Source organism: Danio rerio, chromosome 22 (assembly GCF_049306965.1).
Source record: "Danio rerio strain Tuebingen ecotype United States chromosome 22, GRCz12tu, whole genome shotgun sequence".
Classification (NCBI taxonomy): Eukaryota; Metazoa; Chordata; class Actinopteri; order Cypriniformes; family Danionidae; genus Danio; species Danio rerio.
Genome location: NC_133197.1, coordinates 353,024 through 374,768, shown reverse-complemented (window position 1 = coordinate 374,768; position 21,745 = coordinate 353,024). Strand labels below are relative to the sequence as shown.

At 40.6% G+C, this 21,745-nt stretch overlaps 1 protein-coding gene across 2 annotated transcripts; it reads left to right on the top strand.

The window, feature by feature from the left end:
* Positions 1-14,515: 14,515 nt before the first annotated feature.
* LOC100535282 (olfactory receptor class A-like protein 4) lies at positions 14,516-21,045 on the top strand. 2 transcript variants are annotated; one of them, XM_009295770.5, is made up of 4 exons: positions 14,516-15,952; positions 17,875-18,138; positions 18,218-18,472; positions 20,569-21,045. In XM_009295770.5, the coding sequence occupies exons 1-4, from the start codon at positions 15,695-15,697 to the stop codon at positions 20,824-20,826; spliced, it is 1,035 nt and encodes a 344-aa protein (XP_009294045.1). In that variant the 5' UTR covers positions 14,516-15,694; the 3' UTR covers positions 20,827-21,045. The 2 variants fall into 2 exon arrangements, with proteins under 2 accessions (XP_009294045.1, XP_073792950.1); XM_073936849.1 differs by lacking the exon at positions 14,516-15,952 and adding an exon at positions 16,114-16,943 and having other exon boundaries at positions 20,569-21,041.
* Positions 21,046-21,745: the final 700 nt, after the last annotated feature.

Here is a 21,745-nt window from a genome sequence, read left to right as displayed (position 1 = left end):
CTCAAACCAGCCACCTTCTTGCTGTGAGGCAGTTGTACCCGCTGCACACCGTGATGCTCACATTGCCTTCAACACATGAGTTGATCCTGTGAGGGTGAGAGGGGTGTGTTTGGGCAGGTATGAGGTGAACGCTGGAGGTGCGCCTGCTGTTGATCCACTGATTAACTCTGGCTCACTTTAACCGGAGCGTGTGATTTACATATGCAAAACTCCTAATATATGACCCCCCCACCACCCCCTGTGCACTTTATCACCATGACAACAGGCACCAGCTGGACCTTTACCATGGCAACGTAATGGGACGAGATAGAGTTGAAGTAATGATAAATAATGAGGGTCTGCGGAGAGAGAAGGGGGGGGGGAGTTCTGATCTCTGTGAGTGAGTGTGTGACGTCCTGAAAGTTCCCCTGTGTTTAATAATTGGGTTCTGCTGGATCAGGGAACGGGCCCGTATGAACACACAGCAGCTGAAGTTTCCTGTTGTGCTGTGAATGAGCAGACGAGCGTCTCTCTGCAGTGTGTCAGAAGAGCTCTCCATGACTATTACACACACACACACACACACACACACACACACACACACACTCTCCAGTGGAGGATTACTGAGACTGAATGACCACAGCTGCAGATCAATACCAGCGTGTGTGTGTGTGTGTGTGTGTGTGTGTCTGTGTCTGTGTGTGTCTGTGTGTGTGTGTGTGTGTGTGTGTGTGTGTGTGTCTGTCTGTGTGTGTGTCTGTGTGTGTGTGTGTGTGTGTGTGTGTCTGTGTGTGTGTGTGTGTGTGTGTGTGTGTGTGTGTGTGTGTGTGTCTGTGTCTGTGTGTGTCTGTCTGTGTGTGTGTGTGTGTGTGTGTGTGTGTGTGTGTGTCTGTCTGTCTGTGTGTGTGTGTGTGTGTGTGTGTGTGTGTGTGTGTGTGTGTGTGTGTGTGTGTGTGTGTGTGTGTGTGATTTGTTCAGTTGTGAAAACAGTGAATTGGCTCTAAACAAAACGATGATGATGAGTTGAGAGCGGTAACCGGGGAGTTGCTATGGTGTTCTGGGCTGTTTCTGTGCTGTTGCTATGATGTTTTTGACCAGTGACAGTGGTGTTGCTATGCACAGTAGTTTTTTTGCACAGTAACCAGGGTGTTGCTATGGCATTGCTATGGTGTTTTGTACCGTTTCGTGGTGTTGCTTTGGCATTGCTGTAGTGTTTTGTACTGTTTTGCGGTGTTGATATGGCGTTGCTATGGTGTTTTGTTTGATTGCAGTGGTGTTGCTATGCACAGTAGTTTTTTGGTGTTGCTATAGAGCTGCTGTAGTGTTTTGAGCAGTCTTAGGGCTGTTGCTAAGGCATTGCTATGGTGTTTTGTACCGTTTCGTGGTGTTGCTATGGCGTTGCTATGGTGGTTTGTACAGTTTCAGTGCTGTTGCTATGTATTTTCTGCGTTTTATTGGGCTGTTTCAGTGGTGTTGCTCTGGTGTTTTTTACAGTTCTATTGGTGTTGCTATGCTGTTGCTATGGATTTCTTTGACCACTTACTGTGATGTTGCTATGCACAGTAGGGACCAGGCTGTTGCTATGGAATTGCTGTAGTGTTTTGACCACTCTTAGTGCTGTTGCTATGGCGCTGCTATGGTGTTTGGCATGGTTTTGATGGTGTTGCTACGGCGCTGCTATGGTGTTTGGCATGGTTTTGATGGTGTTGCTATGGCGCTGCTATGGTGTTTGGCATGGTTTTGATGGTGTTGCTATGGCGCTGCTATGGTGTTTGGCATGGTTTTGATGGTGTTGCTATGGCGCTGCTATGGTGTTTGGCATGGTTTTGATGGTGTTGCTATGGCGCTGCTATGGTGTTTGGCATGGTTTTGATGATGTTGCTATGGCGCTGCTATGGTGTTTGCCATGGTTTTGATGGTGTTGCTATGGCGCTGCTATGGTGTTTGCCATGGTTTTGATGGTGTTACTATGGCGCTGCTATGGTGTTTGGCATGGTTTTGATGGTGTTGCTATGGCGCTGCTATGGTGTTTGGCATGGTTTTGATGGTGTTACTATGGCGCTGCTATGGTGTTTGGCATGGTTTTGATGGTGTTGCTATGGCGCTGCTATGGTGTTTTGTACGGTTTTAGGGGTGTTGCTATGCTGTTTCTTTGTCATTTAGGCAATTTCAGGGGTGTTGCTGTGCTTTTTCTATTGTAACTGAGCTGTTGCTATGGTGTTTTTTGACCACTTACAGTGGTGTTGCTATGCACAATAGTTTTTTGCACAGTAACAAGGGTGTTGCTATGGAGTTGCTGCTTACCGTTTTTCGTTTGTCTCCCGTATTTCAGACCCATCTCTCGTATTGTCTCCCAGAAAAGCGGCTAGCTTTTTGGTTTAGTCCTCATGCGCACCGAACCCAACGCGCAATCATCTTCATACCCGATCCCCACTCTTCAGTTCGTGCGCACCCCCCATCCCGCTTCCATTCTCCCCCGATCCTCCCCCACTCTTCACTTCGTAAACTTTCTTTCCACGTCTTTTGGGCTGTTTCTATGGTGTTGCTATGGTGTTTTGGACAGTATAGCCATCCTTGAAGTCCATGTGAAATCTAAATGGACAATGTTTATGTTGCTAGCACATGATTGTTATTTTAGGTGCACGTTAATCCAATGTTTGTTTTATTAATCTTCGATCTGAGCATCTGCTTTGCGTTTGGATTGGCTCCTTCTATGATGCTGTCAGTTTGACGATTCAGACACAATTTTCTTAGCCACGCCCCTCTTACCGTTAGTTTGCTATGAGGGAATGATGTGCAAAAAGAAAGCCCCGCCCCTCTACTCAATATTCAGTTTCAGTTGAAAGCACATCAACATACAGAAATAAAACACTCAGCAACTTCTGGATCACACACACATTAATGTCGGTATAGTGTGTGTTTCCGCAGTGTGGATGTTTTTCTGTGGGTCTGCAGACGTGGCCTGTTTCTGTGGCGCTCCGCTGGAGTGTTTTCTCTTCTCTCTGACAGCGTGACTCTCATTACGCTCTCTCCTTCGCTGACGGTGATGTGTTATTGTGTGTGAGCAGATCTTCATCATGACGGTGTCCACTTGACCTGACAGCTGATGCTCAGTAAACACACACACACACTCACAGGTTGTTTACAAGATTCAGCATCAGCCAGTGTTCCCGCTTTCTTATAAGATGATGCATAAAACATCTCTTGTGTTTGTGTTGTTCATGAGAGTAACGCAGATCCCTGCACATTAGTGTGTATGTAAATGTATGCAGATGAGGTCAGCGCTCAGCGACTGTTGCTGGAAGATGATCCTGCTAAATTTTGAAAATCAGCACACTTGTATGGGGAAATTACACATAATTTTTGATAATTTAAGCAAATTTGTGCTTAAAACAAGCAACTGGAGTCAAAAATATGAACATTTTTGTTTTTGATTTAAGTATTTTCCAAACTTACTTAATTTTGATCAATCCTAAAGTAAACAACACTTAAAAGCTTAAATTGTTTCATTGTTTAAATTCAGTTACAATGTTACAAAAACATTGTATTGAATACAGTTCCTATGGTGTTTAAATCAGTCATAGTTTGATGAATATGGTTCCTATGGTGTTTAAATCAGTCATAGTTTGATGAATATGGTTCCTATGGTTTTTAAATCAGTGAAAGTTTGTTGATAGTTTGTTGAATATGGTTCCTATGTTGTTTAAATCAGTGAAAGTTTGTTGAATATGGTTCCTATGGTGTTTAAATCAGTGATAGTTTGTTGAATATGGTTCCTATGGTGTTTAAATCAGTGATAGTTTGATGAATATGGTTCCTATGGTGTTTAAATCAGTGATAGTTTGTTGAATATGGTTCCTATGTTGTTTAAATCAGTGAAAGTTTGTTGAATATGGTTCCTATGGTGTTTAAATCAGTGATAGTTTGATGAATATGGTTCCTATGGTGTTTAAATCAGTGAAAGTTTGTTGATAGTTTGTTGAATATGGTTCCTATGTTGTTTAAATCAGTGAAAGTTTGTTGAATATGGTTCCTATGGTGTTTAAATCAGTGATAGTTTGATGAATATGGTTCCTACGGTGTTTAAATCAGTGATAGTTTGTTGAATATGGTTCCTATGGTGTTTAAATCAGTGATAGTTTGTTGAATATGGTTCCTACGGTGTTTAAATCAGTGATAGTTTGATGAATATGGTTCCTATGGTGTTTAAATCGTGTATGTGTATGTGTGTGTGTGTGTTTGTGTGTGTGTGTGTGTGTGTGTGTGTGTGTGTGTGTGTGTGTGTGTTTATGTGTGTGTGTGTGTGCATGTGCGTGTGTGTGTTTGTGTGTGTGTGTCATTCTGAGCTGTTAATTAGATCCCCAGTGATGTGCGAGTGTCTGCAGGCTGATCCTCCGGTTGGGTCGTTGCGCTGTGAGAGTCGATGATCTGAATGACCCTCCACACAGCTCTTCTCCCATAATGCACTGCTCTTATCACAGGACCGCCGCCAGCTCTTATCACCGCCAGCTCTCTTCAGCTGGAAAATTGCAGGTCGCTGATGGCCAGGATCCTGATTAAAGTCGCAGTTTCGCCTCTTTAATGTGTTTCTGTGCTGTGATTAACAGCTCGCCGCCATCGGGCCGCTCGTCAGCCGCTTACAGAGTGTGTCGATGGAAATGTGTGTGTGTGTGTGTGTGATTAATGTGTGTGTGTGTGTGTGTGTGTGTGTGTGTGTGTGTGTGTGTGTGATTATACACTCCAGCACTGCAGTGGTTGTTTGTCATGATGTCCACAGCAGAATAATTCACAGACAAGCAGACAAATTGACCGCATCACGATCAGACAGGACTCCAGTCTCTCCGTCAGATACACCACAGAGCGCTGCTCACATTCAGCTGTTTTCTCCTGCAATAGATTACACTTATAATGATTACAATCATACATAACTGGGCCACATTTGCCATATCTTCTCTGGGCCACTTTAGGCTAACGGCTGCACAACGGCTGAGTTTTTGGTACCGAATATATGCCAAAAGTGGCCCACATTTGTTTTAAGATAACTGAGCCACATTTACCATTTTTTCTCTGGGCCGCTTTAAGCTCACAGACAGCCAGAGCTAACGGTGCCGAATATTTGACTGAAGTGACCCACAAATGTCTTAAGATAACTGGGCCACATTTGCCACTTTAGGTTCAGACCCAGATTACCCTTAAATGACTATGCCATATACCACCTGTGGCCCACATCTGACCTCCATCATCTGGGCCACATTGATCCTTTTCCACATGGGCCACGTTAGGCTCAGATTTAGATTTTATTTTGCCAAAAGTGCCAAATCTTTGCCGTAAATGACCCATATATGAATTTGAATCTTAGGTCCTCCTTTGCCAGTGTACAGGTGGGCCACTTCAGACTCACATTCATTTTGTCTGGACCGAAGGAAGACCACCAGTCCGCATAACTGCCTAAAGTGGCCCACATTCATATGCTATCTGGCATAACATGAAATTTGTATCACGTAATTGGCAAGTGTTCGCACATACATCAATTTCTTGTTCTTAGCTATTGCCTTGATAATAGAAAATATGAGATACTCCAAAATTTTTTTTTGTAATTTTACAGTTTATTTCTGGCAGCTGGGGTGCCAGGAAAAAAAAGTAAAATAACGGTCTTTAAATCACAGAAGTTTACCGTAAAATAACAGATATTAAATTACAGAAATTTACCAGAAATTTAAATTTAAGGACATTTTTTGTAATTTAATATCCGTTATTTTACGGTATATTTCTGTAATGCAATGGCCGTTATTTTATGGTATATTTCTATAATTTAACAGCCGTTATTTTACGATATATTTCTGTAATTTAACAGCTGTTATTTTACGATATAATATGTAATTTAACGGCCGTTATTTTACGGTATGTTTTGTAATGTAACGGCCGTTATTTTACAGCATATTTCTGTAATTTATTATCCATTATTTTAAGCTATATTTCTATAATTTAATATCCGTTATTTTACGCTATATTTCTGTAATTTCATTTCTGTTATTTTACGGTATATTATGTAATTTAACGGCGTTATTTTACGGTATATTTCTGTAATTTAATTTCCGTTATTTTACGGTATGTTTCTGTAATTTAACGGCCGTTATTTTACGGTATATATTTGTAATTTAACAGCCGTTATTTTACGGTATATTTCTGTAATTTAATATCCGTTATTTTACGATATATTTCTGTAATTTAACGCCGTTATTTTACGGTATATTTCTGTAATTTAATATCCGTTATTTAACGATATATTTCTGTAATTTAATGCCGTTATTTTACGGTATGTTTCTGTAACTTAACGGCCGTTATTTTACGGTATATTTCTGTAACTTAACGGCCGCTATTTTACGATATATTTCTGTAATTTAATATCCGTTATTTTACGGTATATTTCTGTAATTTAACGCCGTTATTTTACGGTATGTTTCTGTAATTTAATATCCGTTATTTAACTATATATTTCTGTAATTTAACGCCGTTATTTTACGGTATGTTTCTGTAACTTAACGGCCGTTATTTTACGGTATATTTCTGTAACTTAACGGCCGTTATTTTACGGTATATTTCTGTAACTTAACGGCCGTTATTTTACGGTATATTTCTATAATTTAATATCCGTTATTTTACGATATATTTCTGTAATTTAACGCCGTTATTTTACAGTATATTTCTGTAATTTAATATCCGTTATTTAACGATATATTTCTGTAATTTAACGCCGTTATTTTACGGTATGTTTCTGTAACTTAACGGCCGTTATTTTACGGTATATTTCTGTAACTTAACGGCCGTTATTTTACGGTATGTTTCTGTAACTTAACGGCCGTTATTTTACGATATATTTCTGTAATTTAATATCCGTTATTTTACGGTATATTTCTGTAATTTAACGCCGTTATTTTACGGTATGTTTCTGTAATTTAATGGCCGTTATTTTACGGTATATTTCTGTAATTTAATATCCGTTATTTTACGATATATTTCTGTAATTTAACGCCGTTATTTTACGGTATGTTTCTGTAATTTAATGGCCGTTATTTTACGGTATATTTCTGTAATTTAATATCCGTTATTTTACGATATATTTATGTAATTTAACGCCGTTATTTTACGGTATGTTTCTGTAATTTAATGGCCGTTATTTTACTATATATTTCTGTAATTTAACGCCGTTATTTTACGGTATGTTTCTGTAATTTAATGGCCGTTATTTTACTATATATTTCTGTAATTTAACGCCCGTTATTTTATGGTATATTTCTTTCATTTAACACCGTTATTTTACAGTATTTAACCGTATAAACTGTTATGAACTGTAAAATTACAGATATATTTTTTACAGTGTAGTCATCATGTATGACAGTTGCCAACGAGCTATATAGGAGTCGTATCTTGTATGTACATATAGGGCTTATATGTGGATATAAAGAAGCAATACAGGATATGTGTTATATACATGATCTATATATGACATCCAGTCTCCACGCTGGAGTTTACTCATGGCCGTGACGCAGCTTCAACATTTATATTCAAACCGGAGGACTGAATTTGAAGGAAGTAACGCAAAAACAACCAATTTTCACTTGTTGATGAAACATATGTATTCTACCAGTGTTTATAGCAGCGCAGGACACATATGACTGTCAACAGCTCAACACGTGTTCTGGTGTTTCCTGACCCTTTTGAAACACAGCTAGTGGTCCTGAGTGAGTGTTAGCGGTGGTGTTTGCATGCTGTTAACCTCTGTCAGATCTCCATCTCTCCATCTCTGTCCGTCACGTCTCCTCCAGTCTCGTCACTCTCTGAAATCAATGCTCTCCGCTGGTTTTGACTCTGGTAATGTCTGTCAGCGTGAGATTTAAAGCTCAATGTTCTTAAAGTCTGAACCTGAGTGATCTCAGCTTTGTTCTCTCTCTCTCTGTCTCTCTGCTGAAGAAAGGAATAATGAAAATGTCATTTTTTCCTCTCTGCCGCTCCACTATTTCCACTCTGCCATTTTCTCGTCTCACTAAAGGTCTCTTTACGTCAGCACAGACTGACAATCTTCTCTCGCCCGAGGATCTGTTCATCCCCGCTGGAAGTCTTTCTGTCTTTGTGCTTCAACTCTTATTGGAGATTAATTTCCTCTGCTGGTAATTGTCTGAGAAGTGCATCACTCCTGTGTTTAACGCTCACTGTGGGGTATAGGATGTGTCTGGTTCTGGGTCCGGTTCTGGAAACACATCGACGTCTCATCTGACATTTTACTGCAGCTCAATTACAGCTTGTTTTTGCCTCAATCACAGCTTTGAATCTGCTCAGATCCGACCATCGCCTTCAGTTTCCAGAGAGTTCTCCAGCACACAGACACAAAGACCAGCTACGAAAACACACACCAGTCTGATAGATAGATAGATAGATAGATAGATAGATAGATAGATAGATAGATAGATAGATAGATAGATAGATAGATAGATAGATAGATAGATAGATAGATAGATAGATAGATAGATAGATAGATAGATAGAAGGATGGATGGATAGATAGATAGATAGATAGATAGATAGATAGATAGATAGATAGATAGATAGATAGATAGATAGATAGATAGATAGATAGATAGATAGATAGATAGATAGATAGATAGAAGGATGGATGGATAGATAGATAGATAGATAGATAGATAGATAGATAGATAGATAGATAGATAGATAGATAGATAGATAGATAGATAGATAGATAGATAGATAGATAGATAGATAGATAGAAGGATGGATGGATAGATAGATAGATAGATAGATAGATAGATAGATAGATAGATAGATAGATAGATAGATAGATAGATAGATAGATAGATAGATAGATAGATAGATAGATAGATAGAAGGATGGATGGATGGATGGATGGATGGATGGATGGATGGATGGATGGATGGATGGATGGAAGGAAGGAAGGATGGATGGATGGATGGATAGATAGATAGATAGATAGATAGATAGATAGATAGATAGATAGATAGATAGATAGATAGATAGATAGATAGATAGATAGATAGATAGATAGATAGATAGAAGGATGGATGGATGGATGGATGGATGGATGGATGGATGGATGGATGGATGGATGGATGGATGGATGGATGGATGGAAGGAAGGAAGGATGGATGGATGGATGGATGGATGGATGGATGGATGGATGGATGGAAGGAAGGAAGGATGGATGGATGGATGGATGGATGGATAGATAGATAGATAGATAGATAGATAGATAGATAGATAGATAGATAGATAGATAGATGTCATTGTTTTTTGTCAGTGCACTCCTTCAGTCACGTCTTTTGTCATTGACCAATCAAATGAAAGCAGAGGCGGGGTCTCCACTGACGGACAGCAGCGTTTGTGTTGTCAAGTCGACTACAGAGACTTTCAAAGATGGACAAGAGACTAGCGGACGCTGTTTCGAGTCATTCTGAGCTGTATGACTTCCTGAATATCGAAACATTATTGAATATTACAATTATGACAATATCGACAGCAGCGCTCGTGCACAATACACAGCTGATTCAGTGTTGCCTAGAGTCTTAAAACGCGCAGCACACTACTGTGTTCGGTGTGATACTTACACTGCAAAAAAACGGTTTTGCCTTGTTTTAGTCCAATAAAATCAGGAAGCATTTTCTAGAGCAGCAAAACATCGTCTAGTGTTCAGAAACGAGTGAAGATTAACTGAGTTTTCTCAAGACCAGCTGAAATGAGCTTATTCTGTGTGGGCAGATTATTCGGCTTTTCTCCTTTGGGTGAAGCAATTAATACTTCATTAACACCACTTGTTTGTGTTTGGCCACATGTGCTCGGCTGTTGTGTACCGCATCAGTAATGTGTTTACTGAGTTCTGTCTTTTAAAAACACACTTTAATGCATTGAGCCACAAAGCATCTTTTCTTCTGACATCTACTGCAGGGGGAAACACTAATTACTTCCAGACACTTCCAGGATATAGTCTGTGTTAGTAAATGCAAGGCTGTTTCAGAAATCCAGGCATAACAACACTGCAGACGACTGTACTGTAGCCTACAGCTCATCAGTCTGTCAGATTCTGGAGTCTGTTAAAGTTCTAAATACAAGTATACGTGATCAGTCAATTATTTTAATCACATTTATTAACAATAAAGACTTGAGTGGAAAGTTACGTGCACAACATGCACCCTGTTTTTAGTTTTAGCCCCAATAGTGTGTCTCTTAAAGGGTTAATAGTGCAGCTGAGTGTAAATGAGACTGATCATCATCAGATCTGTGTGTGCTGTCAGTCATGTTGAGCGCAGAGTTCAGTTTGATCACTGATGAGTGTGTGTGCTGCCACCTAGTGTTCATCAACCATCACCACCACACTGAGCTGATCATCCTGAAACAGATCACACAGAAAACCCCTCCTCACTCCAGTTTTAGGAGAGCGCTTCATTATTTCACCTCTTTAGTTCACATGTCTGGATTTAATGCTTTGTTATGGACTGAGGAAATCAGCACAAGACATCTCCCAGTTAATTCATTAATTCATTATATATATATATATATATATATATATATATATATATATATATATATATATATATATATATATATATATATATATACATATAATACAGTGTTTTTGAACCATACTATAGTAAAATACTTCAATTAATCAGTGGTGATACTACAGTTGCTATGGTAACACCGCAACTATAGTACTTGATCTGTTGTGGCGATTCTACAGTTGCTATGGTAACACAACAACTATAGTACTTGATCTGTTGTGGCGATTCTACAGTTGCTATGGTAACACAACAATTATAGTGACTGATCTGCTGTGGTGATTCTACAGTTGCTATGGTAACACAACAACTATAGTGACTGATCTGCTGTGGAGATTCTACAGTTGCTATGGTAACACACAGAGATGTATAGTAACGAAGTAGAACTACTTCACTACTGTACTTAAGTACTAAAAGGCAGTATCTGTACTTTACTGGAGTATTATTTTTTTCTCCTACTTCCACTTTTACTTAAGTACATATTTTACATGAGTTTAATACTTTTACTCCGATAGATTTTTTATGTGCTGCATCGTTACTCGTTACTAGGGGTGTCAAAATGATCGATATCAGTTCAGTAATAGGTCATACCCGGTTATTACGTGATGACGTCATTTATCTCCTATGCGCGATGTCGCAATACTATAGCTAAGGACGGAGGCGCGAGGGCGAGGCGGCACAGCATACCAGCCGCTAGTGTACTATTAGGGAGAAACGTTGTAAAACTTCACCTCTGCCTATCTCTCGCTCTCTCACTTTGGACATTTGACCCGCTGGCCAGTTTGTAAGGTAACTTTTCCTCTCTTCTTAGCTGTTAAAGCTGTGGATCCAGACATGAGCGTGCCAAGTTTTCTCCACTGTGTCTATTACCTGTGATAAACGCGTATTCTTCCCGCCATGGGTGAACAGCGCTTATATTTCTAAAGCCCTTTCTGTTGAGGACAATAACCAATCATAGCCGTGTAAGACCCGCCTGTCAGCGCTCAAAAAGCAGGCGGGATAATATTGACATGAGTTTATTAGCTGTAAATGCTCGTGCTGTCTTCTGCTGAGTTTTGTTTGATACATCCAGGAAGTGTTTTCTTTGAGCAGGTAAAATTAAGGGCACAGTTCGTATTTCTGACTGCTGTATTAAAGGACAAAATTTTATTACAAAACCCCTTTAACTGTCACACCAAGACAAAAGCAATAGAATTTCTTTTTTGATTGCATTTCTTAACTCCAAATGTCGCTAGTTAACACAATCAGTGCATTTTTATTCAACACATCACATTATTTCTAAAATATCAGCCTCTACCAAATGGTTGAGATGTTGGTTTATGGTAAAAGTACCAGAATTAATAAATATACTACAGAAAATATGAACTGTAAGACCAATTTCATTAAAAACATAATAAAAATAAATTAAAATTAGTACTAAATCATAGCCATAAGCCATAAAATATTTCAGATTTTCATTTAACACAGTAATATACACATTTTCCTGTTTTTTTTTTTTACAATAAAATCAAAATCAAGTGAATTTGTGAAGCAGGATTTAGTTTGCTTGTTTAGTTTAAAGCTTTTTATTTTAAAGCAATCAAACTTTAAAACTCCCAAAGTGTGAGTGTGTCTTTGTGTGTGTGTGAGTGAGACTGAATAATGTGTAAGGGAAAACAACAGTGTGATTGTACCTGTGTGTGCGTCTGTGTGTGTGTGTGTGTGTGTGCGTGTGTGTGTGTGTAAGAGAGAGTGTAAAAACAATTGCAACCTATGTAATGTCCCCACAATTCACAAAAATGAGTGTGTGTGAGAGAGAGAGAGAGAGAGAGAGAGAGAGAGAGAACTGTGTGTGTGAGAGTGTATGAATGTCTGAGAGTGGGGAGAGAGTGTACATTTAGGTGTGTGCAGGGCAGTGTGTGTGTGAGAGAGAGAGAGAGAGAGAGAGAGAGAGAGAGAGTATGTATGTGAGTGAACATGCTGAATTATCTCATCAGTGAAGGGATTTTCTGGTAAAAGGGCCTGACGATGTGAGCTCTTGTACCATAGAAACTATTTACAGAGAAAAACAGTATCATAAGCCATGTTTCTTTTCGTTCTGCTTAATCAAGTACCCCAAAAAGATTTTTAAAATAAACAAAACAATTAGTGTATTTTGACTGCTTTCTTTAATAACTACATTACACAATACTTGTACTTTTACTTTCAGTACTTGAGTAGTAAATTTTGAAATAAACTACTTGTAATACTTAAGTACAAAAAATGTTGAATACTTTTGTACTTCCACTTAAGTATGGTGCTTAAAGAGCACTTCTACTTCTACTCAAGTCAATTTTTGATAAAGCACTTGTACTTTTACTTAAGTATGGGTCTCTAGTACTTTATACATCTCTGGTAACACAACAACTATAGTACTTGATCTGTTGTGGCGATTCTACAGTTGCTATGGTAACACAACAACTATAGTGACTGATCTGCTGTGGAGATTCTACAGTTGCTATGGTAACACAACAACTATAGTACTTGATCTGTTGTGGTGATTCTACAGTTGCTATGGTAACACAACAACTATAGTGACTGATCTGCTGTGGAGATTCTACAGTTGCTATGGTAACACAACAACTATAGTAATATAAACAAATGAGTCAGTAGTGTAGTTGTCTACAGCTGTAGGGTATATTACACTGCTATACTCCACAGTTTACCGTAATTAAACTAAAGTACACTCCAGTCTATACTAACCCTGCGCCAATCATAATGGACCAATCATAACGGGTTAATTTCAATCTATCGACATGTGGAAGCGTCTTCATTATCTGATCACCGCTGTTTTCTCAACCATCTTGTTTGTTTAGTTTTTGAAATGAAAGATAATTCTGATTATTGAATCACGTTCATAAAACCACCAGTGGGAATTTATGCGCAATTCTATACAACTGCAGTTCACTGATTGGCCAGCGGTGGCGCCAACTAGCACAAGTTTCTGAATTCCACGCGCAGCCTCTTTAACTTTCCTCATAATATTAGCGTTAGCGTGTTTTACCTGTCGATGACTGTTTTGTCAGGTCGCCATGGAAACGGCCCAGATCCTGTTCCATTGCTTCTTCTACTGTAGGCGTTTGTGAGACACTGCGCGGAGGCGAGACATCTCTAAACTAGCTGAGTCTGCCTCTCACCACTTGTGACCTCTCGTGACGCAGACGGTCACCATGGCATGTCTTCAGCTGGCGTCTAAGATCGAGGAGGAGCCGCGGCGAGTTCAGGATGTGCTGAACGTCTTCCAACACCTCAGACACAGGTGACACTGTTGCTCACCTGCACTACATGTACAAGTGACGTTTATTAATAAACTAATGTCAAGAGGATCAAGTGCTTATGATTGATCACAGCTAGTCCTGTATTATATACAATATATGCCACAAGATTCCCCTGGTGGAGCTGGAGAAAGAGTCTGGGGTTCTCTCTTAAGACCGCTGCCCACATGACCTGGCCCCAGAAAAGTACAACGTTACTGACAACGTTACTGACGACATTAAGTGTTCATTATTCTCTAATTATTCACCAGCCCATCATCAGTTATTCCTTACATGGTTAATCTCTCAATATTCCTCAGCATCTCCTGCAGAAACCCAAAAGAACCATGAATCTCCACTGTCACATCTGGCGCTCAAGAACGTCTGTCGAAAGATCTGGAGGAGAGACATGTGAGTGAGTCTCATGCTGTCTGAGAGTGTCTTACATGTGTTCTGTCTCCAGTCTGATGTGCATCTGGATGTTAAACACAGTAGTGGACGGCAGCAGGTAGTGCACTAGTGTTTCCCTTTTCTCTCTCAGCAGGAAGCGCAGTGATGAGCGCCATAACACCCGCTGCATCCGGTCGTCTCCCAGACGCAGGTAACAGCTCACCTGCAGCACACACACCTGGATCTCACCTCACAGGACAGGTTTACCCAACGTCTCTCTGTCTTCCAGACGCAGACGCAGTGTCTCCTCTCCATCTACATCCCACAGACACTGACAGCGGGAGCAAGTGCTGAAAAAAGGATGATGTCATCAGGTGTAAAGGGGAGGGACCCAAAACCGACCAATCAGACCGCATCTGTAAACCCTCTTATGCTGCCAGTGTTGGGGAAGTTACTTGTAATAGTGTTAGATCGTGGTCTTGAGTTACTACTTTTCAAGGAAAGTAACGTGTAGCAGCATTTTTCAGTACTGTTTATATCTGGCCTGGGTTTGCCTGTTTGATGGAATATAATTAATAAACAAACAAGTTTTGAATGACTGAAGGAAAGGTAGATTCATGACTGCACAGTTGAGCTCAAACAAAACAAACAAGCCCTCAACTTTCTTCACAAGGTCAACATTTTCCGCGATGTTTACAGTATTCAGAGTTTTTCATTTCACAGCTGTTGTTCACTTTAAGGGACACTGTGACTCTCTTTGTGCAGGAGAGATGAGTAAACATGTTCACATGAAGCAGAACTACCTCTAGTAAGCACTATATAGACACATCTGACTTCTCCCGCCTCTGGAATTCATGTCAGACAGTACATGAGGGAAAATCAGTTTATTTTTCTTAAAGATGAACTCTGGATGAGTTTAATGTCATTAATTATTTGTATTGTGAGTTGTGAGCAATGCCTTACTAGTTACTTCACAAAAGTAATCTGATTACATAAGTCACATTACACGTAGTGCATTAGCTCTGTACAGCCTTTTAAAAGACAAGAGTTTAATAAAATTCATCCCTTTTAAAAACTGTGAGACTCTTTAGTTTTTTGTTTTTTAAAAGCCTGTAAAAGTTAGCATTAGCAAGCAGCTAAGCAGTTTGTTTGGACCCCTGATATTAATCCCTATGGGATGGAGGTGCACACGCTAATGAATTAGGCTGCTAACTAGTGTGAGCTTAATGAGTCTGGTGGGAACAGCGCGTCCCAGGTGTGTCCTAATGCATGTGTATCTCTGGTGGAATCTCGCCGGCCCCTCATGGTATCTTCTCCTTCAGCGGCAGGACCAGGATGGATGGCGTGTTGGGCTGATATATATGTGGTAACTGTGGTGATGAAGGTATGAGGTCACCGAGACGTAACAGAGAGACGCTTCATAAATACTGAAAAATCTGCAGCATTTGCAACACTCTATTGATAAAGAATGGCTACTACGGCAAAACCCCTGACCGTCTCGCAGCGCGCACTTTCATCTCCGCTCTATATCGCGTTTTACGTGATTCTGGTGCTGCTGGGGAACTTGGGGAACAGTTTGGTCATCGGGGTGGTTGGCGAGGGCCTTCTGCGGGAGCCGGGAGTCGCCCGCAGCTCTGATATTATCCTGGTCAACATGGCTTTATCCAACCTGATGGTGTCGTTGACGAGAAACTCTCTTCTGGTGATTTCCGACATGGGAGTGCAGGTATGACAGCGTGATGGATGAGTGCTTGAAATGAAGTCGGTTGATGATGTTTCAGGGTAAATTGATGCTTGAAGAAGGAACATAGTACTTAATAATTGATGTGATACACACGGTTGATCTTCAGACCGCTGATAAGAGCAAGAGGTACAGTCGACAAGTCCAGTCCTATTGTGAGATGTAAGCAGGAGGACATCTAATACAGGTATACAGTACAGTACCTCTGAAGTGGAGCAATACATCTCATCAAAAAATGTGCACTGATCGTTCTTGTCTTAGGACAACTTTGAAGAAGTCGTTTAATCCATTTCTAATGTTGACTACTGTATACCTGTGCTAGACTTCAACTTGTTTAGATCCTAAGTTAAGCTAATTTAGCTTTGATAAAATTATTTCAAAGTTTTGGAGCTGTTAAATCTCAAACTAGAAAGCAGTGGACCCGTGCCTAGGCTGGAGTAAAAGTGCCTGAAGGAGGTGCACAGAGGTTCCCTTGTGCAGGGATTTAGATTGGTCCAAGGCAGAGGTTAAAACAGTCAGGTCAAAGCAGACTGTGTGAGAACTACCACAATCCTTCTCTGAGATTGGACAAAATAATACAAGTTGTTTAGATAAAAGCCAAATATGCGGTCAATGCAAGGTTCTCTGTGGAAATTGATTCTGTTTATTTCCACCAAGCTTCACGTATCGCTTCAAAAACAGAACATTTTCCATTATTTAGGTAGGAATAAGGACTAGATTCGGTTTTCCAAAATTGGATGAGAAAAGGTCAACAGGAGTGGTAAACCTCTGTGTATGTGGGAGAGCCGTGGCCCAACAGTTATAGAACTGGACTTGTGATAGAAAGGTTGCAGGTTTGAGTCCCAGCACCAGCAGGGATTGTGAAGTGTTGGGAGTGAATAACCAGTGCTCTCACCACCCTCGATACCACAGCTGAGGTGAGCCCCTTGAGCAAGGCACCAAACCCCCATCTACTCCCCCCAGCCCACTGCTCCAGGTGTGTGTGTGTAAGTTGGTTTGGATAGAAGCGTCTGGTAAATGCTAAAATATAAACATAAGGCAGATGTAGAACAATGTCTACAGTCAATTTAGCTTGACCTTGGTTATGAATTTATGGCATCTCTTTAATTTTATGGTATCTTTTGTTGAATATAATTTACACTGCAGCAACATGGCAACTAATTCTCGTAAAGCCTGGTTTATACTTCTGCGTCAAGTGACCGGCGTAACCCACGGCGCATGCAACGCGCGTAGCTGTGCATTTATACTTCTGCACGCTGTCTCTGTTGGTCTGCATTAACACTTCTGAAGCGCTAGTGGGCAGTGAGGTGTAAATGTTCCTCTGTGTCGAGTTTCTTCACTGCTGTTTTGTTTTTTTCTGAACACTTCCGGGATGTACAAGTGGCTCAAACTCGCTCATTTTGAGGCAGGAACCGGCGGACGTGCAGCAACTTTAACTATGAGGTAAACACAAAACAAAACTTTTCATCCAGAGCTCCTTCACGGGACTCCACACTTGTAAACAATCGCTCCATCAGGCCCGCGCCATTCACGCGGCTCTCGGTCCCGCCCAGACTCGTCAGCGCTACCATGCCGACCAATCACAGAGCTTGCGCTACGTGACATTGCGACGTGTAGTTACATTTTTTGAGTGACGGCCACAGCGTAGGGCTATGTGTCAACGCGCAGGCTGCGCTGTAGCATAAGCGTGCGATTGACGCAGTTGTATAAATCAGCGTTTAGAATTAGGGTTAGTGTAAGTTGACATTCAGGAGAATGTTTGGTCTACTCACAGTCTTCCAGTGCTCTGATGAGAATTAGCTGGCATGTAAATTAAAGTCAACTAAACGTGTAAAAAATCAAAGTAAAGTAATTATAAATGTGTTGATGTGTGTTCAGTCTGAAATCATTACCTTCTTTCCTCGCAGGTTTTCCTCAATAGAAACTGGTGCCGCTTCATGATGGGCATCTGGGTTTGGGTCCGCTCTGCTAATGTCTGGTCGACGTTCTTTCTGAGCGCGTTTCACTTCCAGACTCTGCGTCGGGTCGCTCCTCCTGTCTCGAATGTGCACGGTCACCCCGGACCCCCACGATCCCTGATATTTGGCTTGTGCCTCATCTGGAGCCTCAACCTGATCTACTCCATCCCTGCCTTCATCTTCTCCAAGAACGGAGACGCAAACTCCACAGAGGTCAGTCCATCTCTTTAGCGGTCCCTGGTTGAGTTTGACATGTGAGTTCCTTTACTTTAACCTTTGACCTCTCCTGCAGACGCTGATGTTGGTGAGCAGCACCACTCGGCCACTGCTGGGCTGCATCTGGAACTTTCCTTCAGCCTACAGTGGCCTGGCCTTCGCCACCTCCTCCATGATCCTCCATGAGTCCATCCCCATCTGCCTGATGAGTATCACCAACATGGGCTCCCTGTTGGCTCTGTATGCTCACGGTGAGGCTCGGAGAGCCGCCAAGAAGAGTTCGGATGCTCCGGTGGTCTCCCGCATCCCTGCAGAGCGACGGGCAGCAAAGGTAAGGAGATCGTCAAAGAAGACTCAGGTCTTAAACTTAAAGTATACTAACTTTTTTGGTCTATCCAGGTGCAATCTCTTGCTAAACGTTAACCTTTCAGTACTTTCCAACTGTATTGCACAATCCCTGATCTACATGCGCATCAGTTCAGTTTCATTTGTGCTGTCTTTCTTCAACTATTGGTGGTTGAAGCAGTTACTGCAAGACAATGCAGGTGCACATGTGGACCCTTAATAAAATCTGTCAGCACATGCACTGTTTCGATGCTAAATGATTGCTATGTGAACGGTACACTGACCAGGGTTAGGGTTAGGTCATGTGACTGTAATGTTAAGTATCACTAGGCTTCAACCCAGATCTTAATATGATGTAAAGATTACACATCGATGATGATATTCATGTCCTCTATCTGCAAATTATTTGGCTTTCTGTGCTTTCTCTTGCTGGACAAAGAGAAACTGCCCGATGATGTCATCAATATTTATGGTTACTTTTATTAATAGAGATTACTAGAGCTTGATTTTTACCAACAAGATGACCTCAATGTTTCATAAACCAGTTAAAGTCTGGTTTGGGTTTTGGTGGCTTTGTCAAATCTGTCCGGACGATAGAAAGGTTTACTCCAAGGTTCAGCTCCACACACGGCTGATCACACTCACTGGAAACTTCAGGGCTGAACTGTGTTGGACTGGACTAATCAGCACTGCCCCAGACCCGAACTCTAATTGTGTAATGATGATGTCATTTCCTGTACTAATGATCATCATGGATCCTCCATTATGGCTGCGATCCTTTGGGAAGAGGGTCCGCTGGGAGTTCATGAGCAAGTCAGCTCATGTTTGAGGATAGAACTCTTACTACATTGCATCAATAAGCATTTCCATTACACCTTTACGCAATTTTTGAGCAATATTAGTGTCAACTCTTGGCAGCATTAGCATTATCCACTTGTTTTCAAACTAAATTCAACCTAAAATCGTAAATAACTGTTTTCAAAAATCACGTCCACATGCATCACACTTAACACATTATTATTTCTCACAGAGGGAGACTATAGAAGCTTTATTAGCAAATCATTATGCATTAATGCAAATTTACATAAAGGACTAATAAATTAAGATTGTATTAAGACTAAAGCTGCACTCACACTTTTCTCCCTATAGACTTTCCTTTATACACACCCGAATGCGTCAGATCGAAAACGCAAGTTCGTGCGTCAAATTTCGCAGTTCACTTCGTTGCAAAGTTCAAGCTGGGTGAACTTTGACCTGTGAAATCGCATCACATAACCTCTGGACAGAAATTTAAAACATGGTGCAGTCACTTAATGCCTAATAAACTTGTTTAATCCCGCCCCTTTTGACAGCGCCGTACGACAGAATTTCTTACGCACAAACTCTAGTGTGAGCGCAGCTTAAGTTCTGTACCTTGTTAATATATCTCTACATCCAAGCATTAAAGAATGAAGTTAACCACAGCTGCACTATATTAAATCATTATTATTCCTCAAAAGTTATTTTTAATTAGCGTTATTAAGGCTACTAAAGAAATAACACAAATATTTGAAGCTCTTGTTTTAGTTTTAACATTTAATAAGGCAGCAGTATTGAACCGTGGCCGCACGTTTGATAAACTCAGTCTCTAAAGAGTTAAATAAAATTAAATAAACTAAATATAAACACAGTCTCTGCATCGCTAAAAAAGCATTAATATTACGAATTCACCTGCTTAACCAAATGCAGAATATCTTTTTAACTCTTGTAAGAATGTGCAATGTTTAAAATAAAAAATTCTTCAAGTGGATTCAGATCTACCGAATGATCCTACCGCATCATTAAGATTGATCATATTCTGTAGCATACTCCAAGACACGTAAGTACAAAAATAAATAAAATGTTTCCATTGCAATTTTGAGAAAGTGTCCTTTTTTGAAACCTCATGCGAGCAACTTATTGTTTTTGCGAAATTTACTCATCTGTAATAGTTGTGTTTTTAATTCTGAATTTCAATTTGCGCAGTTTTAAGCATAATGGAATTGCGTTAATAATGCTGTAGAGTACGTGATAATAAAGAGACGTCTCTGTGTGTTTGCGCAGGTGATTCTGGCGCTCAACATCCTCTTCATTCTGTCGTGGGGCACCAGCGTCATCTCTGTCAACTATTTCAACTATAACCGCGGATCGTCCACAGACTGGCTGCTCATCGCCGCTCGTATCGGCAACATCACCTTCATCGCACTTTCACCAATCGTCCTGGCCGTGGGACACCGGAGACTGCGAGCATTTCTAGCGTCAATCCTGACACATTCAATCGCTCTCTGTCGCCACCTATGGACATACAAGCTTCAGAAATGAAATATATACATGCAGTCGAGCACGAAATCATACCGTACTCCCAAATTCAACAAGTCGGAATTTAAGTCAGAATTTGCCAGGGGTTTGAATAGTTTTGGGCTTGACTGTATAATATATATAGCCTTTTATTTATTTCTAATATATCTATTTTCAGCATCATCAGGTATATGTAACGTGTCACATATTTATTTTTAATAAAGTTGCATTGATTACCCAACAATGAAAGCAGTTGTGTGGCATTTAAAATCCATTGCTTTATTTAAACTGGTGCACCAAAACGGATGCATTAAATTTAGGTTTATTAATTTATGGCATATTAAATGCACCTTATAGACATGCAACCAGGTAGAGACGTGCAAACATTAGAGATAGAGTAGATCATTCATAATCAGGACATTCATTCACTTATTTTTCGGCTTAGTCTCTTTATTAATCATTGGTCGCCACTGCGGAATGAACCGCCAACTTATCCAGCATATGTTTTACGCAGTGGATGGCCTTCCAGCTGCAACCCATTACTGGAAAACACCCATACACTATGGCCAATTTAGCTTATTCCATTCCCCTATAGCACAGGTGGACTGTGGGGGAAACCGGAGCACCCAGAGGAAACCCACGCCAACAAGGGGAGAACATGCAAACTCCACACAGAAATACCAACTGACCCAGCCGAGACTCAAACCAGCGACCTTCTTGGTGTGAGGTATACTTCTTTAGTATCTCGGGTTAACTGTGCAGCCTGATTCTTATGATAGACTAACCCAGCGTGTCTTATATTTACCCAGCAGGTTGTTCTTTAGTCTTCAACATTGGAGCCAAGCACTAGACGGATGCCTTAATCAGGGACATGTAAGAGTTCCTCATCTTGTGCTTCATCTACTGATGTTTCCTGCATCAGAGAGTCTGAGTCCCATTGACT